The sequence below is a fragment of the Zalophus californianus genome, chromosome 16 (genome assembly GCF_009762305.2).
Source record: "Zalophus californianus isolate mZalCal1 chromosome 16, mZalCal1.pri.v2, whole genome shotgun sequence".
Classification (NCBI taxonomy): Eukaryota; Metazoa; Chordata; class Mammalia; order Carnivora; family Otariidae; genus Zalophus; species Zalophus californianus.
The window spans coordinates 38,992,088-39,011,339 of record NC_045610.1 but is presented as its reverse complement, the minus strand read 5'-3'; the positions used below and the strand labels follow the sequence as shown (position 1 = coordinate 39,011,339).

The 19,252-nt window shown below is 57.4% G+C and overlaps 1 protein-coding gene across 1 annotated transcript; it reads left to right on the top strand.

Annotated features, from left to right (window-relative positions):
- Positions 1-6,617: 6,617 nt before the first annotated feature.
- NEUROD2 (neuronal differentiation 2) lies at positions 6,618-18,958 on the top strand. The gene is made up of 3 exons (XM_027626479.2): positions 6,618-6,700; positions 14,634-14,973; positions 16,135-18,958. The coding sequence occupies exon 3, from the start codon at positions 16,140-16,142 to the stop codon at positions 17,286-17,288; it is 1,149 nt and encodes a 382-aa protein (XP_027482280.1). The 5' UTR covers positions 6,618-6,700; positions 14,634-14,973; positions 16,135-16,139; the 3' UTR covers positions 17,289-18,958.
- Positions 18,959-19,252: the final 294 nt, after the last annotated feature.

Below are 19,252 nucleotides of genomic sequence, written 5' to 3'. Positions count from 1 at the left end.
GGGTCCAAGAAACAAAATCAAGACCTTGTTTGACTTAACTCTGATTGAACTATGGGTCTTTCTGCTTGGACAGACAAAAATAAGAATTGTGGTGTGTCCATTAATGTGTCATAGGTCTCAACACACTATTTTGAGACATGTCCTTCTCACCATTTCTCTTCACACCATTGCCGGCTTGCTGCCACAGTGCCCAGCGTACAGGAGGCACTACATTCACCTTCTCTGGAAGGTGAATCTGGAAGGGCGGTGTGAGGCTTTTGCCTTCCTTCTGGGAGTTGGGGAGAGTGGAAAATCGCGAATATTTTCCTCCCTTCCCCCAAGCAAGATACGGTCAGGTGGACAGAACATACACTGAGGAGTTGGACAGACCTGGGTAGGAAACTTGGATCTATAATTTACTGTGTGATCTTAGATAAAATCTTACCCTCTCTGTGCCTCAGTTTCCTCGTATTTCAAAGCCCACCTCACATGGTAGCTGGGACGATTCAATAGGATAAAGCGAGTAAAGCCCCCAGCCCAGGACTGTATTCCTGGCAGATGTGCAGTCAAGTCTAGCTTCCCTGGAGTTCAGGAGTGCGGTTCCGAGAAAGGCCAGCAGGTGGCGGAGTCGGCCAGGGTTTGGGCGGCTGAGCTGCTGGTATTGCGGGCCTGTAGTTGGGCATCATACCCGTGACCTTCGCACCACGGAGCTGAGCAGAGCTGGCCGGGCTGGCACGTGGCAGCTGGAAGGGAGGCCCCGGAAGCCCTGGGAAGCAACCTTAGAGAAGCCGGGGAGCACTAGCTGGGCACACCGGGGCATCTTTCCCTGCGGAAGCTGCTGGTGGGGAGACGGGAGAGGGAGGAGGGGCGAATTCCAAGGCCTGCCTTTGGGGAAACCCGTGGACAAGAAGAGGAGAGGGCAAGGTCATTCTCAGCCAGGACAAAAGTGGTATCAGGACAGATGGGCCGTCATCTGAAACATTCATTCAACATATTCATTCATTCGTTCATTTATTCATCCAACACCCATCCCTTTGCCTACTGAATTGGGTGCTTTTTAAAAAATCAACTTTATTGGGGGGCGCCTGGGTGTTTCAGTTGGTTAAGTGTCTGCCTTTGGCTCAGGTCATGATCTTAGCGTCCTGGGATGGAGCCCCACATCGGGCTCCCTGCTCCGCGGGGAGCCTGCTTCTCCCTCTGCCCACCCCCCCCCCCCCGCTAGTGCTCTCTCTCTCTCTCAGATAAATAAAACCTTTTTAAAAAAATCAACTTTATTGAATCAGAGTTTTTTATACAATAAAATGTACCATTTCAAAATATACATTTAGGGGCTCCTGGGTGGTACGGTCGGTTAAGCCTTGGACTTTTGGTTTTAGCTCAGGTCGAGATCTCAGGTTGTGGGATGGAGCCCTGCTTCCAGCCCCACGCTCATTGCAGAGTCTGCTTGAGTTTCTCTCTCCCTCTCTCTCTGACCCCCCCCATCAAATATATATATTTCTTTCCTTCTTTTCTTTCCTTTTTTTTTTTAAGATTTTATTTATTTATTTGACAGAGAGAGACACAGTGAGAGAGGGAACATGAGCAGGGGGAGTGGGAGAGGGAGAAGCAGGCTTCCTGCTGAGCAGGGAGCCCGATGTGGGGCTCGATCCCAGGACCGTGGGATCATGACCTGAACCAAAGGCGGACGCTTAATGACTGAGCCACCCAGGCGCCCCTTCCTTTTTTTTTTTTTTTTTTTTTTTTTAAGTAAGCTCCACTCCCGGCGCAAAGCCCAACTTAGGGCTTGAACAAGGACCCTGAGATAAGACCTGAGGTCATATCAAGAGCCGGTCACCTAACTGACTGAGCCACCCAGGTGACCCCAAGATATGCATTTCTATGAGTTTTTGAGAATTTTAAACAACATATGACTACTACCACAACACAGATATAAAACATTTTCATCACCCCAAAACGTTCTTTTTTGCCCATCCAAGTCAACCTTCCCTCCCTGTTCAGTGGGTGTATCATAACTCTTAACACGCTGTTTTGAGAAGTGTCCTTCCCACCATTTGTCTTTGCACCATCACCTGCCTGCCAGAGTGCCCAGTATACAGGAGGCGCTACAGGCTGAGGGGGATGGATTGAGGAATGAATGGATGGATGAATACGCAAGTCATAGAAATTGTCAATGGGTGACATATATGGAGCATTTACTCCGTGTTGGGCCCTGAGCTAGACCTTTTATATGTATGATCTCATTTAAGCCTCGTTAGTATCATTCCATTTTACAGATTAGGCAAATGAGGCTCAGAACTTTTGCCCAGAGGGTTCACTGGGTTCACAGGAAAACAGTCTGACTCCAGAGCTCTCACTCTTTACGGCTGCCTTTAATACATTCAAGATGGGTGAGTAGAAGATTGCTTGTATGCACTGGACGAGGCTTCTCTGTTGCTCCGCCTTGGACCCGGTTTCTCTCCAGCCCAATTGGGACCCACACAGGGGGACGGGAGAGGGTTGGGGAGCAGAAATCCATGTGTGGAGGCTGCTCTCTGGTGGCAGACATGAGTACAGCGGCATCTCTGCCCTCGGGCGCCCTCAGGTAGGATGTTGGTGAGAAGAGTGAGCGAGCAGGGAGCCCACAGTGGGGGCAGCCTCAGCCCCGGGCACCTGGAGACCCCCTGCTCTGGCCACTGCCTGGTGCCCCCCGAGGTGCCAGCTGAGGCTGCCCCCAAAGAATGCCAGCTGCCGGAACCTGCCGCCTCCTACCCCCTCCACCAGCCCTCACACACACTCCGATCCCGGTCCAGTCGGCTGCTTCCATTCCCTGAAGAAGAGGCCCTAAAGTTAAAACAGCTGTTAATTTATAAACCAATTTTTCCGTGACTGCTTAATAAATCGCCAGCAGCTGCTCTGCCCCCTCCTCCTGCCCAGGCACCCGGCCCTGAGGGCTACGTGGAGAAGCTCAGAGCCTCCTGCCTCTTCCCCTCAACTCCCCAACTTGTGCCCCATTCTCCCCGGAACTGAGCATGTGGGGGGGGGGTAACCCTGATGAACTCAGCTTCTCTGGGCTTTGGGGGAGTAGAGGTGTGAGGATGGATTTCCTTTCTTTCCTTTGGGCTGCAGCCCAAAGGCCATCCCTCCCAATGCCGTACACCCTCCTCCCCCAGGGACTCCCAGGCTCAAAAGGTAGGTGTCAAAGGTTTTCTTAGGGCTGGGGAGTGAGGGTGTCCAGGAACTCCCCTAAGGGAGTTCCCCTGAGACACTGGGAGGGAAAAGGACCCTGGGCTCCTCCCGGAGAGCTGGAATCTCAATTCCCTGGATCTGGGTGGTCCGCCTGACCCGCAGGGAACAGACTCCCTGACCCGCAGGGAACAGACTCCCTGACCCTGCTGTTGGGTCAAGGGAGGGCTGATAGGGGAATGCTGGCATAGCCTCCCACTCTGGGGGGGTGCCATCCCCAGGATAATGAGAAGAGGGATCTGGGCCTCCTGAGCATTCACCTTACCCAACTTGTACTAGCATGTAAAGGGCACCATGAAAATCCACGTGGGGTGGGGGGCTGTGCGAATGATAGGCAGGAGGCATGTTCTTTATCTTTGCACCTGCCAGTTCCAAAGGCACTCACCCAAAGGCCTGTTGCTACTGTGATCCCTGACTCCCCTGGGCAAGGGAGTCAATCTGGCCATGCCCCTGTAGCCACAGGAGCTCAGCAGGGAAGGGGGAGCAGGGTGGTAGAGCCTCCCAAGTCGGGAGTTCAAATCCTACTCTCCCGCTTACTAGCTGTGTGACCTTGAGCAAGTAACTTAACCTCTTTTCTTCCTCCCTGTCTCCATTAATAAAATAGGAATACTGATTGTAGAATTGTGAAAATTAAACAAGTTGATGCACATCAAGTGCCTGGCACATAGTAAGCTCATACAGAGTGACAGTGCTATATCTCCTCCCCACCGCTGGAAAGAGCAGAGACTGGATTGCTTGGGTCCCCTCAAGTAGCAAATCTTGGAGTGGAGGTGTTCGGGAGATTTCCAGAAGAAGGGGTGGGAGCAGGTAGGTGTGGTACGGCCAAAATGAGGAACAACAACAATCACCAGGAATCTGGAGTCATATCGTTGTGCCTAGACTTTCTCATTCTGTTCTCCTACCATCCCTCTACCCCCACCTGCACCCCCTGCCCCTCCAGTAGCCAGGGGCCTTCCAGAGCCTGCTTTTTGGGAAAGAAGGAACAGCCTCCGCCCCACTCCAGCTCCAGAGCCCCCACCTCTCCAGAAGAAAATCCTCCCCACAGTCTAACTGAAATCCCTTCCTTCTCTTGTTCCCTACTCAGCAGGGGCTGCCATGACCCCATCGTGCCTCACCCCCAGTGGGATGGGAGGGGCATCTGAGAGCCTGCTCAACTACTGTCACACAGGCTGGGAGCAAACCTGGCCTTGCTACCTCCTCCCTGTGTGGCCAGAGCAACTTGGTCAACCTCTCTGAGCCATGGGTTCCCCAACTCTGGAATGGGGAAAATCCCAGAACCTACCTTCTGGGTGGTTGTGAGGACTGGCTAGGACACTGCCTGTGAAGTTCTCAGCACAGGGCCTGGCTCTCAGCATGTGCTGAGGACATGGTAGTAGAGAGAGAGGTGGCAGAGTAGGGTGTCAAGAACCCAGATGCCAGAGCTGGACCGCCTGCATTCAAATTCCCACTTGGCTGCTCAGTGCTGAGTGACCTTGGGCAAGTCGCTTGACCTTCCGGTGCCCCTGTTTGTCCATCCATAAGATGGACACTGTAACAGAACCCATGTAACCGAGTGGTCATGAGACATCTAGAGCTCTCAGAAAGCCTGAATTAATAGCACTGTTAGTTGCTGTTATTATTATTGGCCCCACCAGAGCATTGACCCCCTTTGGGCTTTGCCCCGCCGAGGGGCTTGTTGATGGCAGAAGATTGGAAGGTGAGCATGAACCAGACTGGAGACCCTGGTACTGGGGACTGCGGCTCAGGGTAGATCTGCAGCCTCTACTAAAGTGGTCCCTCTTCTGGCATCCTCTGGCTTGGGCACAATCGGGAGGCACAACCCGCTGCCTCCCCGAGTCAATGGTCCTGCAAAGCAGCCAGACCCCTCCCTGTGCCCAGGTCCTGACTACCTCCTGGAAATAAAGCAAGGTCCCGGAGGCCCACTCAAGCTCAGGACGGCTCTGCCAGGGTGCCAGCTGGTGCCCTCGGGGGTGGGGCAGTTGTTTGATCATGTGGAAAGGGAAAGCTGGAGGCTTTCCTGGGTGGCCCCCTTTCCTGTGTGGCCCCCACCAGAGACATGGAAAGACTGGGGCACCCAGGCCATCCTTGTAACTCCCCCTGGGGACAGGCAAAGGGTGAGAGCTAACCTTGGCCTTTCCAGTGCCTCAGTTTACTCAGCCGTCCTGAGGATGGAGTCTTCATTTCTGTCTCCACGGGGCCCCAAAGGCCTTGGCATTGGCCTCTCACAGCTCCTTGCCCTCTTTCCTTTCTTAAAGAAAACGAGCTCAGCCTCCTCCTTCCCGCCCGGATTCTCTCCTTTGAAGCCACCCGGGAGGACACTTAGCCCCGGAGGGGAGGGGAAAAGCCAACCCCAAGCTGGAGACCGCCAGTGCAAGGCGTGGGCTGCATCTCCAAGACCGCCCCGGGCACCGGCCCCGCCCGGGTCGCCCCGCGCTCCCCGCCCCTGCCCCTTCCCGCCGCCACTGGCCCTTTAAGAGCCTCTCCGCGCGCTGCCGTCCCGGATCAGCCAGAGAGACCATTAAAATTTTATGCAGAATGAAAATGGGCCAGGTCTCCAGCTTCCTCGCTCCCATCCAATGATTTATTACTCGCAAATACCACAGAACTAATTAGTATAGTAATTAATTAATACGCATTTGCATATTTGCATGTGCAATTAGTGCAGTGGAGTGATTACTGGGAGAATGAGGGGCCCCGGATTGTCAGATGTGAGGGGGAAGTGGCCTGGAAAAGAGTTAGTGGGAATGAACTTTGTAGGGAGCGCGAAGGCGGGGAGGGAGGGGGAGGCGAGCGGGGGCGAGGCGGGGGGCGCCGGGGCACAGGGGCGCCTCGCTGGGGCGCAGAGCCGCGGCGCAGGGGAGCGCCAGGCCTGGGTCCGCCCGCGGCCGCAGGACGCCGGTCGCGGGTCGCGACCCGGGCGCCCCCGCCCCGCCCGCGGCCCCGCCCCGCCCCCGCCGCGTGGCACGGCTCCAAGCGCGCGCCTGATTGTTATGCATTGTGTTTCTTGTTGCGAGCGGAGCCGGGCGGAATGGGGCTGGCACAAGCTGTTTCTCTGCCACGCGGCGGTGGCACCTTAAAGGGGCAGCGTCCTCTTCCCGCCGCCGCCCGCCCGCCGCCGCCCTCGCCAACCGCACCTGTGAGCCGCCCGCTGGACCCCCTTCCGGGAGGTCAGCGGCGGCCGGAGCCGGGCGGAGGACGAGAGGGCGCGCGCGGGGCCGCTCAGGAGGTGGCGCATCCCGGGGCGGGGGCGGGGGGGGGCGGGGGGCACGTGCCGAGGGAGCCTGGCGGGCAGGAAGTCAGGCTGCGAGCGGGGATTGGGCGGCTAGGGCGCGCCGGGCCCTGTGCCAGGCGCCGGGCGGGGGCGGTGAGGCGAGAACGGGAAGAAAGCCAGAAGGAGAAGGACAAGGAGGAGAAGGAGCGAGTGGCGGGGTCCCTCTGGGTGCCAGGGGCTTCCTCAGAGGATGCCGCTTCGCTTCTCATCTCACACAGATTCTGTGAGGTAGGGCTCCTTATTCCCATTTCACAGACGGGAACAGAAAGGTGTGACAGGCAGCTGGTGATCGGGAGTGAAGCTGATCCAGCTGGTCCGTCCATCCCCACGTGCGCGACGTGGTGCCAAGGGCCAGAAGAGGGAGTGACAGGACCTCAGGGAAGGCTTCCTGGTGGAAGAAGCCCCTCACTGAACCTGCAAGGGCAAGGAGGGCAGCTTCTGAAAGAGCTGGGGGAAGAGGGAAGCATGTTTAATGTGACGGCCTCTCCCTGTGTAGGGAAGGAGCCCCCGCCCACCCGTGAGCAGACCCGTGGAGACTGGCTTCTGTGCCTGGGGCCTGGACGCAGGGCAAACCCTGGGCACCAGCCCTTCCCAGGGCACCCTCCTTTCCCCTCTCTCACGGGGGCGGCTGGTCCCACAGTGTGGCGAGAGTGGGACTTTCAGAGAAAGCTGGACAGTCTGTAAGTGAAAGAGAGCTGGGACCGAGAGTCAGAGCTTGGTTCAAATCCCGCGTCTGCAAGTACTAGCTGTGATGTTGGCACAGCAGCCGCGAGCCCAAACTCTCTGTGCTTCAGCGTTCTTGTCTTTAAGTGGGGTTAGTAGTAATCCTGCCTCTGAGGTCCGGCGGAGAATGAAGTAGGACAATGCCTGGGAAGCCCAGTGCCTGGTACAGATAGCGCTCAGCATTGTCATTACGTTATTCTGGTTTACATATTACGTTTTTATAGAGGGCTCTGAGGCCCCAGCGACAGGAGGACCCCAAAGCAGGAATTGGGGTCCTAGTTTCTAGCTCCAGCTCTGTCACTCATTTATTGTGTGACATCAGGCAAGTTACTCTCCCTGTCTGTGCTGTGGTTTCCTTATCTGTCAAATGGGACGAGGGTCCATGAGGCTCCTACCCCTAGACTCCTCCCTTCCCTCCCTGTGCCCACCCTACAGGGTAGTGAAGTAGGAAAGCAGTGGCTAAGTCTCACTCACACTGTCCTGGGCTCCAGTGTCCCAGGGGCTGAGCCAGGAGGTATCTGGCTAAATAGAAACCTCCTGGCCATTTCCTCCCCCGACCATAGGCCCTTGGGGCTGTCCTCCTGTGACCACCAGCACTGCTGCAGGTGGGAGTCCCCTGTGCCCAAGGCCAGCCTCTGGTGCCCCATCCACCCATGCTGGGCTCAAGAGAGACATCAGAGAACTGTCCAGTATCAGGTCCCCAAAAGTCCGCAGCCCAGATGTCTGGCTCTGATTTCCGGGGGTGGGGGGGACCAGGAAATGCCAAGGTTGCAAGGAAGTTCTCCACAGAGCCCGCCCCGGGAAAAGAGAGCCCAGGACACACACACTGTCCTCTGCTCTTAGCAATGCCCTTCACTACCCCATGGGGGCTACCATCCCCCATTAATGAGGACCTAACCACCCCCAAGTGCACTTCATAAGTGGCTGTCTTTTCCGTCCTCCCGTTAGTCCTGAGGGAGGTAAGCAAGTGGGCAGGTGGCACTAGTCCCATTTTACAGATGAGGAAGCAGAGGGTTGTGGGATCTGATCAAGATCAAGACCCTGCTAAGACCGGTGCTCTTTTGGCCACCTTGAACTCCCTCTTCGTCTGACTGCCTTCCTGTGTGGACCCTTGGAGTAGCAGGGGCAGGATGTCCTGACCGCTCACTTGGAACACTGAGGACCAGAGCTCCAGGAACAAAGATTTTAAAAACTAAAGCTGACCAGGGGCTTGGGGCAGAATCAGCCATATCTGGACAGGGCCGGGGGCTGAGGCAGCATTTTCATACCTGTTAGCCTTTGACACGATAGTCCTGGCAGGCTAGTTTTATTGTAATTATCATGCCCATTTTACAGAGAGGAAGACTGACTTGCCATGTCAATTCCAGGGTTGGTGGGGAGGCTGAGGGCAAAAGAGGAAGGGTTTCAAGGAGGGGCTTCCTGTGGGTGGGTGTTCTGCCCTCCTGCAGCCTTCAGTTTCCAGGCTGCCACTGGCACCTGCTCCAACAGGGGCAGACAGGCCTTTGGTGCCACAGCCTATTGAGGATATTCTGCGTGCCAGGCTCTGGGCCCACTTCCTGCCTTCGAGGAATGCGCTGTCAGAGGGGAGAGACCCATGAGGCAAAGGTCAATACCTTTGCCTAGGTAGAAGTGTGCAGAAAGCATTAGAGGAGACTGGCTAGGGGCATCTAACCCAGAGAGACTTCCTGAAGGAAGTGATGCTTAGGCTTAAAAGCCTAGGAAAGGAGAGAGGGCGCTCCAGACCCAAGAAACAACAGGGACAAAGCCTCACAGGCCAGAGGCTTGTGAAAGCAGAAGCAGCCGCTGAGGGGCAGGGTTCAAGGCAGGGACAAGTGTCAGTGAGAATTGGGCAGCAGCCTGGTCAGGAGTGTCCCTAAGAAATGTGGCCTGCTCCTAGGGGTTATGGGAAGCCAATGAAGATGCCTGCATACCACGTGTCAGACAGGATGGGCAGGATGGGTAGCCTTGGTCCTGTGCGGGAAGCCTGCGGACCAAGACCCCTGGGCAGTAGGGGCTTCATGGGGGAGGAGAGCCTGGACAGGGCCCATAAGACAGAAGGGGTCTGAGATATTGGGGGCGGTGGCTTTGGAGAGCAGCATCAGCAAAGAGGAAAAGGCAGTGGGAGTGGAACTCAGCTTTGTCCCTGGACCTTAGCTCCCTTGCCCCCTCTAGGGAGTTGCATTTACCCCATGCAGGGATGCAGGTCGGAGTGGGGTGGGGGGGGGGAAGGGGAAGGGCTCTGAGCCTGCTGAGAGGTGTGAGGCCAGAGCAGGGGGTCTATAGCTGGGTAGGGACCACTGGGGGGGGGCTGTGGGGCTTCTGTGACCTCATTACCAGAGCTTGGTGCCCAGTGAATGGGAGCCAGCCACTCCCAGGCTCAGCCTCACCCCCCCATGCCCTCTCTCTGAGGGCCACTTTGGGGGGGCTCTGTGACCCCCCATCTCAAGTCCAGCTCCCCACACTGAAATTTGGGCAAAAGGCCAGAGGAGGCGCCTGAGAGTTCTGAGCTTCACCGGGGACCCTGGGCCTTACTGCTTTAGGAGATTCTCTGGAGAAAGGCTCCACTACCCCCAAACTCTCTCAGCCAGGCATTGACATGACAATCATTTATTGAGCGCCAAGTCAGTACAGCCTGTGCGAAGCACTAGGCTATTGAGATCTAAAACAAGTAGCTCCCACAGTCAAGTCAGGGAGACATGGGTAAATGGATCCTCCTAACAGGGGGTGGTAAGGATTGAAGCTGCCCTGCCTGGGGAGTTTCTGGGAAGGCTCCCAGGAGGAGGTGTCCATCCAGGAGCCATCCCTATGAGGAATGAGGATAAGTTTGATGAAAGGGAGACTCAGAGACCAGTGCCCATCAAGGAAGCATCCCTTAAAAGAACAGGGCTCAGAAGCCAGAAGTCAAAGGTTATGGGGCAAAGGCCATTCTACTCTTGGAGCAAGGGAACAATCCTGAGGGGGCTGGCTTTTCAGGAGGATGAGATGGCTCCCCACCCCCATCGCCCTTTGTCCTGGGTTGGGGGCAGGGTGGGGAGGGAGAAGGGTGCGGCAGGGTTCTGCCCCAGGACTCTCAGCATCATGCCTGACCCCATGGGTGTGTGCCCACCCAGCTTCCAGTGGGGCCTAGGCCCCGAATGGGAGCCCAGGGTGAGGGCAAAGGAGAATCTGGTAGGGAGCTAGAGGTCAGGACAGGAGGTCAGCATGGAGGAGGGGGCTACAGCTCCCTGGTCCTCCCCTCCCCCTCCCCTGTGGCACCACAAGGCACGCAGCCGCATCTCACCCGTGCCAGCCCTCACCTCCCGGCAACGTCGCATTCTCAGCCACGCCATCTGGCGTGCCCGCCGCTCCCCAGAACACTGCGGCGGGCGGGGGAGGGGGCAGCGGGGCAGGTGCCCACCCCAGAGCCAGGAAGAAGCGGCAGGTCCCCCTCCCCCCAAAGCCCTTTTGGACTTGAGGTGGGGCAGGGAGCTGGGGAAGGGGGTGGCAGGTGCTCTTATGCTTCAGGAGGAAGCTTCAAGCATCCTGAACGGATGGAACGGGCACCGTCTGGGCAGTGCCAGCCTGCCCCCTCCCCTCCTCCTCCCCCCACAGCACAGCTCATGCCAGCAGACCCAGGCCCTCAGAGGATCTCCAAATTCCTGCCCTTCCCCTCAAATCGGATGTGGGGGTGAGGAGAACGGGCTGCCCCCTCCTCACCGTGCACCCACCCTCATTCTTCACCTGCCTGCCCACTTCGGTGAGGGGAGGGGAGGCCCTAGGACATGGCTTTAGATGGTCTCGGCCAGAGAAGGGACACCTGGGTTCTAATCCACCTGCTTCCCACGGCTTGGCACTTTGGTGGGAAATCAAGTCTCCTCCAGCACGCTTGCCCCCACCAGTCTTATTTCGGGCTTGGTGGTGGTGATGGTGGTGGCGGCTGGCTGGCTAGGTGTCCTTCTGGGTGACAGAATGGAGTGGAGCCTTTACAGATTTGTGTGTATGTCTTTACCTTGGTGGAGCAGGGGGTGTAATGAGAGCAGTTTTACAGAACATTCATCTTGTCCCCTGAGCAAGATTCCCCTAGACTGCTCAGGAATGACCTGTCCCCTCCCTCTCTCTCTCTCCCTCTCTCTCTGCCTGCCTCCCCGCTGCCCCCCATCAGGACCTAAGCCTGCACAAAATGGCCGCCACCCCTCTGAGGCAGCCATTTTAGGTGCCCAGACTGTGGCCTCCCTTGGGATGGGGCTATGTCTCCATGGGAACCTCAGACCCTCCTCCCAGCTCCCTCTATGGGGGTGGGCAGTAGAAAGGGAGTCTTACAGGCCTGGCTGAGGTACCCATCACTCCCCTTTCCCTCTCCGAGACCCAGAGGGGACTAGGCCCCTCACCAACTCCCTTCCCCCAATGCCAGGGGGAGGAACAGATGGCATCTCTGGGTGTCCTTCTCCTTCCGTCTCCTTCCTTCCATTTCTGGCTCTTTCTGTCTCTCCGTCACTGCATCTCCGCATCTCTGGGTGAACAGAGAGGAGCATGCATGTCCCTGTATGTTCATACTTGTTCGTGTGGATGTGGACACGTGTGTGTTGTACCTCTTCCAAGCCTATGTCTGAGGCTGGCCCATCCCACACCTCCCTCTGTTCCAATTTTCCCCTGTTTTTTATTGTATCTTCTAAAAAAAAAGTTGAAACGTGTCGAGTGAGAAAAACTTGTTCCATTTTTCTGAAGGAAGAAAAGACAGGGGCAGGAAACAGACCTAGAGGCATGAAGCTGCCCATATCCTCCAGTATGCCCACCCCCACCCCCAGGCCTCCTCTTGTGGGGGCGTTGAGAGGACCTTCTCAGACCCAGAGAGCTAAGGTCATTCTTAACAGGAGACCGGGAGAGATGGAGAGACTTCCCAGGGGCCCCCTTATCCCGAACGAGGTATTTCTTCCTGCCCTGAGCAGAAAGCAAAGCTGGTAGGGGTCTTTGAGACCCCTGGTAGCTTAACCCATCCCTCAGTGTCCAGAGGAGAAGGCAGAGTGTGTCTCTCTCCCCCAAGGAAGTATTCATTCTCTTACGCATCCATTCATTCACCCACTAATTCAACAAAAACTCAATTCCTGTATAGACAAAGCATTCTGAATGTGTGTGTGGGTATGTAAAAGAAATTAATATGGTAGAGCATGTTACAGTTTATAAAAGGCTTTAATAAAACTCAGAGATGGCATTTATTGAATGCTTACTATATCACTGGCCCTGTGCTACCTCACTATAGGTATTATCCCATTTAGTACCAACAGCAACTCTATGAGGTGTAGTATAATTATCCCCATTTTACAGATGGGGAAATCAAGACTGAGAGACAGTATGCAACCTGCTCAAGGTAGTTAGCATTCTTTGACGCTAGTAAGTGGGGTTGGGGAGAAATCAGAGCCCAAAGCATGTGAATGTAACCAAAATATACGGCTGGGAGACTTGAGGAGAAGAATCCCATGTCAGGATTGAAGACCCCACCCTCAGTAAAGGGACAGTAAAGCTTTTGAGGCTGTGATCAAATTTGGATAGCATTCCTGAATCTCAGCCTACCTGAGACCTATCCCTTGGCCTCTCCCTCTGGCCATGCCCAGAGTGCCCTAGACCATCTGCCATAGGTAGGATTCTACCTTCTCAGACCTAAGATACACACATGAATGGTGGAGAACCTAGCATTGGCTTCTCATCCTTGGGGACCACTGAGGCAGATTGTGGGGTTGTGGAAGGAGCACTTGGCTGGGAGTCAAGCCCCTAAGTTCTAGGTCTGGTTCTGCTCTCCATTGGTGTGTTCCTGGGCAAGACAGTCCCCCTATATGGGTCTCAGGAAAAAAAAACAACAACGAGTTGGGGCTATTCATTCTGAGGCTCCTTTTAGTTCCTGGCCAACTATCCCTGAGAGCTTCAGACAGCACCAACCCCTCTTCTCCAAGGCCTCCTTAGCCATGGTATATGCCTCTATCTGAAACCTAATTCATTCTACCAAGGATCCAATCAGTGTCTTAGCAGCCCAAGGTCCCCTTTGGAGGCTCCCTGAGGGAGAAAACGGTACCTGCCCAGATTGAGAGCAAAGCCCCTGCCTTGCTCATCATTGTGCCACCACAGTGCTTGGCACACGGTTGACATCGAAGTGTGTGTGCGGAAGATATAACTGAGTTGTCTACGTAAGCTGGAGGACGGGGAGGAACAGGAAATGTGGGTCTGAAACACACAAATGCTGAATCAAGGTGTGGGCAAGGGTCTTTCTCACCAGGTTGTGACTGCTCACACACATGTCTGAGTCAGGATGTCTTTGCACTTTCTGCGCCACAGGGTGAGGCACGGGTGTGTGTGTGTGTCTAAAGCTACCCCCTCAATTTGTGCCATTTGCTTCTGTGTCTGGCCCAGTGAGAGAGTTGAAAGGTGAGCTGTAAGAAAAAAAACAGCAATTTCCTACCTTCTTTATCAAGACACCTGTCTGACCCACCTCCCCTTTGTCCCTCTCAAGATTGCTGGAACTGGCTTCAGTATTTTCAGTATTTTTTGTAGGGGGAGGAGAATGCTGAGTCTTCTCCAGGAACTTCAGGCAATTTCCAGCCCAGCCCCCTCCTCCTCCCTTCAATAAGTCAGAAGGCCAGGAGAGAAAGCCACTGGTGGGATGGTTGCTTGTCTAGCAGGGGAGGAGGTGGTGGGGGGTGGGGAATGAGTGAGAGATTTCTGGGTTAGGAATCCAGACTGAGACCCTCTCCCTCACTCCCAATGATGGGTGCACAGGCTTATTCCAGAGGCTCTTCTCCACCCCCACCTCAACATGCATATTCCCCCAAACACCCAAGGAAATCTCTCCCATAGGCTGACTCCACAGATATACACACATGTCCCCACAGACACACACACGCCCATACAGAGGCACAGACATCCAGGCAAGTCTTTCCTTTTCTCTGTCTTTTCCTTGGTTTGAATTTCGTTCAGCCACATATGTTGTGTGTGCGTGAGGGTGGGTGGGGGAGGGGCAGACAGGGATGAGGGATGGCATGGTGCCAACATCTACCTATGGGGTTGGGCCAGGGACGCCCCCCACGCCCACCCTGGGAGGGGGCCTCAGCTGTCCCTTTGTGGCTGAGGGGATCCTCCTGGGGAGTGGGGGCAAGCATAGAGGTCCCTTCTTCCAGACCTGAGGATTTGGTCTCTGACCCACCTTTGGGGGCCTGCAAGGGAGGAAATGGACAGAGCAGGACCTTGGAGGGAGCATAGAATTGGGGGCCACCACACCCCCAATTTCCAGGCTTGCCACCCCATTGTTCCCATGTGGGGGGCTCTACATCAGAGGGGGGCAACTCCTCCCACCTCCCTCTCAATCCCTGCTTTCCCTGCGTTGGGCGGGGAGGGGAGGGCGGCAGAGATATTTATTTATTTCCTTTATTTATTTAATTTTTTTTTTTTTTTTTTTTTTTTTTTTTTGGAGTAGAGAGTGACAGATGGCGGCGGGTCCCGGGGGAGCCGGCTCTCCCCCAATGCAGACGCATGCCAATCACCGTCTCTCATGTGATAGCTGCTGCCCGTGACGTGCCAAGCCCATATGGCCTGGCATAGAGGCTGGTACCCCGCCTGGTAGAGATGCCACACTCGCTCCGCGGTTCGCATGGCGCTCTGAAGACGCCGGCGCCCGCCGCCTTGAGGAGCCGCTGCCCCCGCTCCCTGAAGATGGGGGAACAATGAAATAAGCGAGAAGATTCCTCTTCTCCCCCCTCTCTCTCTTGCCCCCCTCCCCCCCCTCCCCTCCCCTCTCCCCTTGACTCCTCTCCGAGGTAAGTTGTCCGAAAGGGAGCTGGATCTGACCCGCCGGGTGGGGGGGGGGGGTGGGGGGAGGGCGGCTGCTTCGGCCGACAAGAGGGTCCCCAAACCCCCTTCCTGGGACGATGCCCCCTCATAGGGTGGGCATCAGAGGTGCCCTGGGTTCCCTCTCCCCTAGGGGCTGCAGCTCAGGGGGCTGCGGAGGGAGGCGTCTTTGCCTGCGCTGGGTTTGGGGAGAAAAGCAGGATCATGGGGGGCAGTGAAGAGGCTGAGATGGGTACTCCCCCCATGGTTGTCCCAGAGGAACCTGCGACCTTTCCTCACCACCAAAAAAAAAAAAAAAAGAAAGAAAAAGAAAAAAAGGAAAAAAAGAAAAGCAGACAAATTTGATTTCTCCCCCACCCATCAACCCCGAAATATAACGAGATCTGAAGAGTCGTGAGGGAGGGAGGCAGTTTGAAGCGGGGAAAGGGGTCCCTGACCGCAGGGGAGACGGACGGGGCTCGCTTCTCTCCGTCTCCTCCCCACGCCTGGGTTCGTCGGTCCTCGCCGCCCGGAGCCGGCTCGGGGAGCTGGGGACGCCACGGCTAGAAGAGACGATCCTCCCGCCTCTGGAATTGGGGCTGCGGGGGTGGGGGCCGAGCCGAGGGCGGCGCGCGGCCAAGTTGCAAATTGGATTAGGGAGCGTGGGGGTGAGAGCCGCGGGAGGGGTGGGGGAGCGGGACCGAGGGGCCCGGGCCGCCAGAGCCGCCGAGCGGGGCAGCTGTCCCCACCCGCGGCCGCCCAGCCTTCCTCCACCGCCAGGAGAGAACCGGCGTTCAGGGCGAGCGCGCCGCCTCCCCCCGCGAAGATGTCGCTTTCCTAAAGCCCCGACGCGGTCCCTGCCCTGACCGCGAGAAGCCCCGAGCGCGGGCGGCGGCCCCTCATTCAGGCGAGGGGCGGAGCCGGGGCCCAGCTCCGGGGAGAGGGCCTGGGCCGAGACCCCGGCGGGCCGCCGGGGCAGGGCTGGGCCGGCTCTGGGCGGGGCCGGCGGAGGAGGTGGGCAGCCAGGGCCCCCTGGGCAGGAACCCACACCGGACTCGGGGGTGGAGGCAGGTTGGGGGGGCGGCGTGACCCCAGCGCGCCCCTCACTCAGTGCTATCTGTCTCCCCTTCCCGCCCGCGGGGCGCCCTCAGGCACCATGCTGACCCGCCTGTTCAGCGAGCCCGGTCTCCTCTCGGACGTGCCCAAGTTCGCCAGCTGGGGCGACGGCGACGAGGACGAGCCGAGGAGCGAGAAGGGCGACGCGCCGCCGCCGCCGCCGCCGCCGCCGGGGCCCGGGGCTCCGGGGCCCGCCCGGGCTGCCAAGCCAGTCCCTCTCCGTGCAGACGAGGTTCCGGAGGCCGCACTGGCCGAGGTCAAGGAGGAAGGCGAGCTGGGGGGCGAGGAGGAGGAGGAAGAGGAGGAGGAGGAAGGGCTGGACGAGGCAGAGGGCGAGCGGCCCAAGAAGCGCGGGCCCAAGAAGCGCAAGATGACCAAGGCGCGCCTGGAGCGCTCCAAGCTGCGGCGGCAGAAGGCGAACGCGCGGGAGCGCAACCGCATGCACGACCTGAACGCGGCGCTGGACAACCTGCGGAAGGTGGTGCCCTGCTACTCCAAGACACAGAAGCTGTCCAAGATCGAGACGCTGCGCCTAGCCAAGAACTACATCTGGGCGCTCTCGGAGATCCTGCGCTCCGGCAAGCGGCCCGACCTGGTGTCCTACGTGCAGACGCTGTGTAAGGGTCTGTCGCAGCCCACCACCAACCTGGTGGCCGGCTGCCTGCAGCTCAACTCGCGCAACTTCCTCACGGAGCAGGGCGCCGACGGCACGGGCCGCTTCCACGGCTCGGGGGGCCCGTTCGCCATGCACCCCTACCCGTACCCGTGCTCGCGCCTGGCGGGCGCACAGTGCCAGGCGGCGGGCGGCCTGGGCGGCGGTGCGGCGCACGCCCTGCGGACCCACGGCTACTGCGCCGCCTACGAGACACTGTATGCAGCGGCGGGCGGCGGCGGCGCGAGCCCGGACTACAACAGCTCCGAGTACGAGGGCCCGCTCAGCCCCCCGCTCTGTCTCAATGGCAACTTCTCGCTCAAGCAGGACTCGTCGCCCGACCACGAGAAGAGCTACCATTATTCTATGCACTACTCGGCGCTGCCCGGCTCGCGGCCCACGGGCCACGGGCTGGTCTTCGGCTCGTCGGCTGTGCGCGGGGGCGTCCACTCGGAGAATCTCTTGTCTTACGATATGCACCTTCACCACGACCGGGGCCCCATGTACGAGGAGCTCAATGCGTTTTTCCATAACTGAGACCTCGCGCCTGCCCCTTTCTTTTTCTTTTGCCTTTGCCCGCATCCCGGCTCCCGCCCCCTCCCCCGAGCGCAAGGAGACCCCCACCTATCCTGGCGCCGGGCGCGGGGAGCGGGCCGCCGGTACTGACCCTCTCCGGGGCAGTGCAGTCCTCTGACCTGTGGGTGGCCCGTCCCAGGGGCCTCGCTTCCCCCAGGGGACTCGCCTTCTCTCTCCCCAAGGGGTTTCCTCCTCTTTCCCAGGGGTGGTTCTCCAGGGAACCCTCTTGGGGCACTCCCTGGAGACCACCCCCCATTTCCCAATACCTACACTTAGGTTTCCTCCTACCCTTCCCCCCTGCAGGCCCAAAGGCCTTGGCAAGGGGGCAGCTGAGCTGTGGGATACTGTTTTCCCTCTATTGTTGTCGTTGTTGTTATTATTATTATCATTATCATTATTATTATTATTATTATTATAACAGACACCGAGCTGCCGAGGCAGAAAGGAGCCAGGCGCCCCCTCTTTCTTGAAGAGGGCAAAAGGGTGCCCGAGTCTGGACCTGGAACGCCCTCTCCCCAACCCCTAGTCTCAGCGTTTTGTGATTTTAATTTTGGCGGGAGGAAGTGTGGATTGAGAGGAAAGAGAGAGGCCAAGACAATTTGTAACTAGAATCCGTTTTTCCCTTTTCCTTTTTTTAAACAAACAAACAAACATACAAAAAAAAAAAAAAAAAAAGCTAAGAGGCGACGGAGGCCGAACGCAGAGTCCGGATCGGAGAGAAAACGCAGTAAGAACTTTTAGAAGCAATAAAAGGCAAAAAATACTACTACCAATAATAAAAAGACACAAATATCTATGCAAGGAGGTTCTGACAGAGCCTAGCGGCCCGGCCCGGCCCCGGGATGCCCCTCCCGGCCCGCGGGCCGCGCCGCCCAAGCGCGGATCTGTGCACTTTGGTGAAGTGGGGGCCGGCGCCGCCCCCTCCCCTCCCCAGGTTCTTACAATCAGTGACTCGGAGATTTGGGGCCCCAGTGCCACTGCCCTCCCCCGCCCCGTCCCCATTGTGCGTCATGCTGTTTTTTAAAAACCTGTTTCCAAATTTGTATGGAATGGCAAACTGTTGGGGGGGTCGGTTTGGGGAGGGAGGGTTTGCATGAGAGACACACACACGCACACCACACCGCACGCACACGCAGGCCCGGCGCGGGCGTCCGGGGACAGAGGGAGGAGAGCTCGCCGAACCCTCGCTCCCCGCAGGCAATCCTCATCCCGGGTTGAGGGTGGAGACCAAGACCTAGGGCCAGCCCCGCCCCTGCCCGAATGTGCCTCGGTGGGCGCCAGGCGCCCGGCGATTTCCGGTGGCCGGAGAGGTTTTTTTTTGTCTGAGGAGTCCTCTTGGCTCTGGCTAGCAGGTGGGCAGGGAGAGGGCTGAGGGCTCCTTCTGGAGGTTTCCCAGAGAAAGGAGCAAAAGGAGAACCTCTCCCCACCAGAGGCAGATCAGGCATCCAAACACACGATGCAAAAATGCAAACCCACAGGCGACACACCCACACACTTACCCACACACTCACACGCAATTTTACCTTCCTCTTGTAGCGAAGATGAAACTCCCGTCGGACACCCGAAGTGCATTGCGTGTTTCTGTTCAGTTTAATGACGATTAATAAATATTTATGTAAATGAGATGCAAAGCCGGACCCGGTTTCTCACGGTGGCCTCATTTCATTTGGGGGATTGAGCTGGGGCTCTGGGGGATGGAGACACAGAGTCAAGTGACTGTACAGAGGCCAGGTACAGTGACCCTGGAGATTTCCGGGTGGGATTTCCACCCTACAACCTCGCTCACACCCATCCACTGGGCACCAAAACATCTACACTCACTGCCCCTCCCAGACCTTACAGAGACTCACACACGCTCCTAGTACAAAGCATTGCACTAATCTCTTTACACTCCTTCAGTTCCCAAACATGCACATGCACCTCCT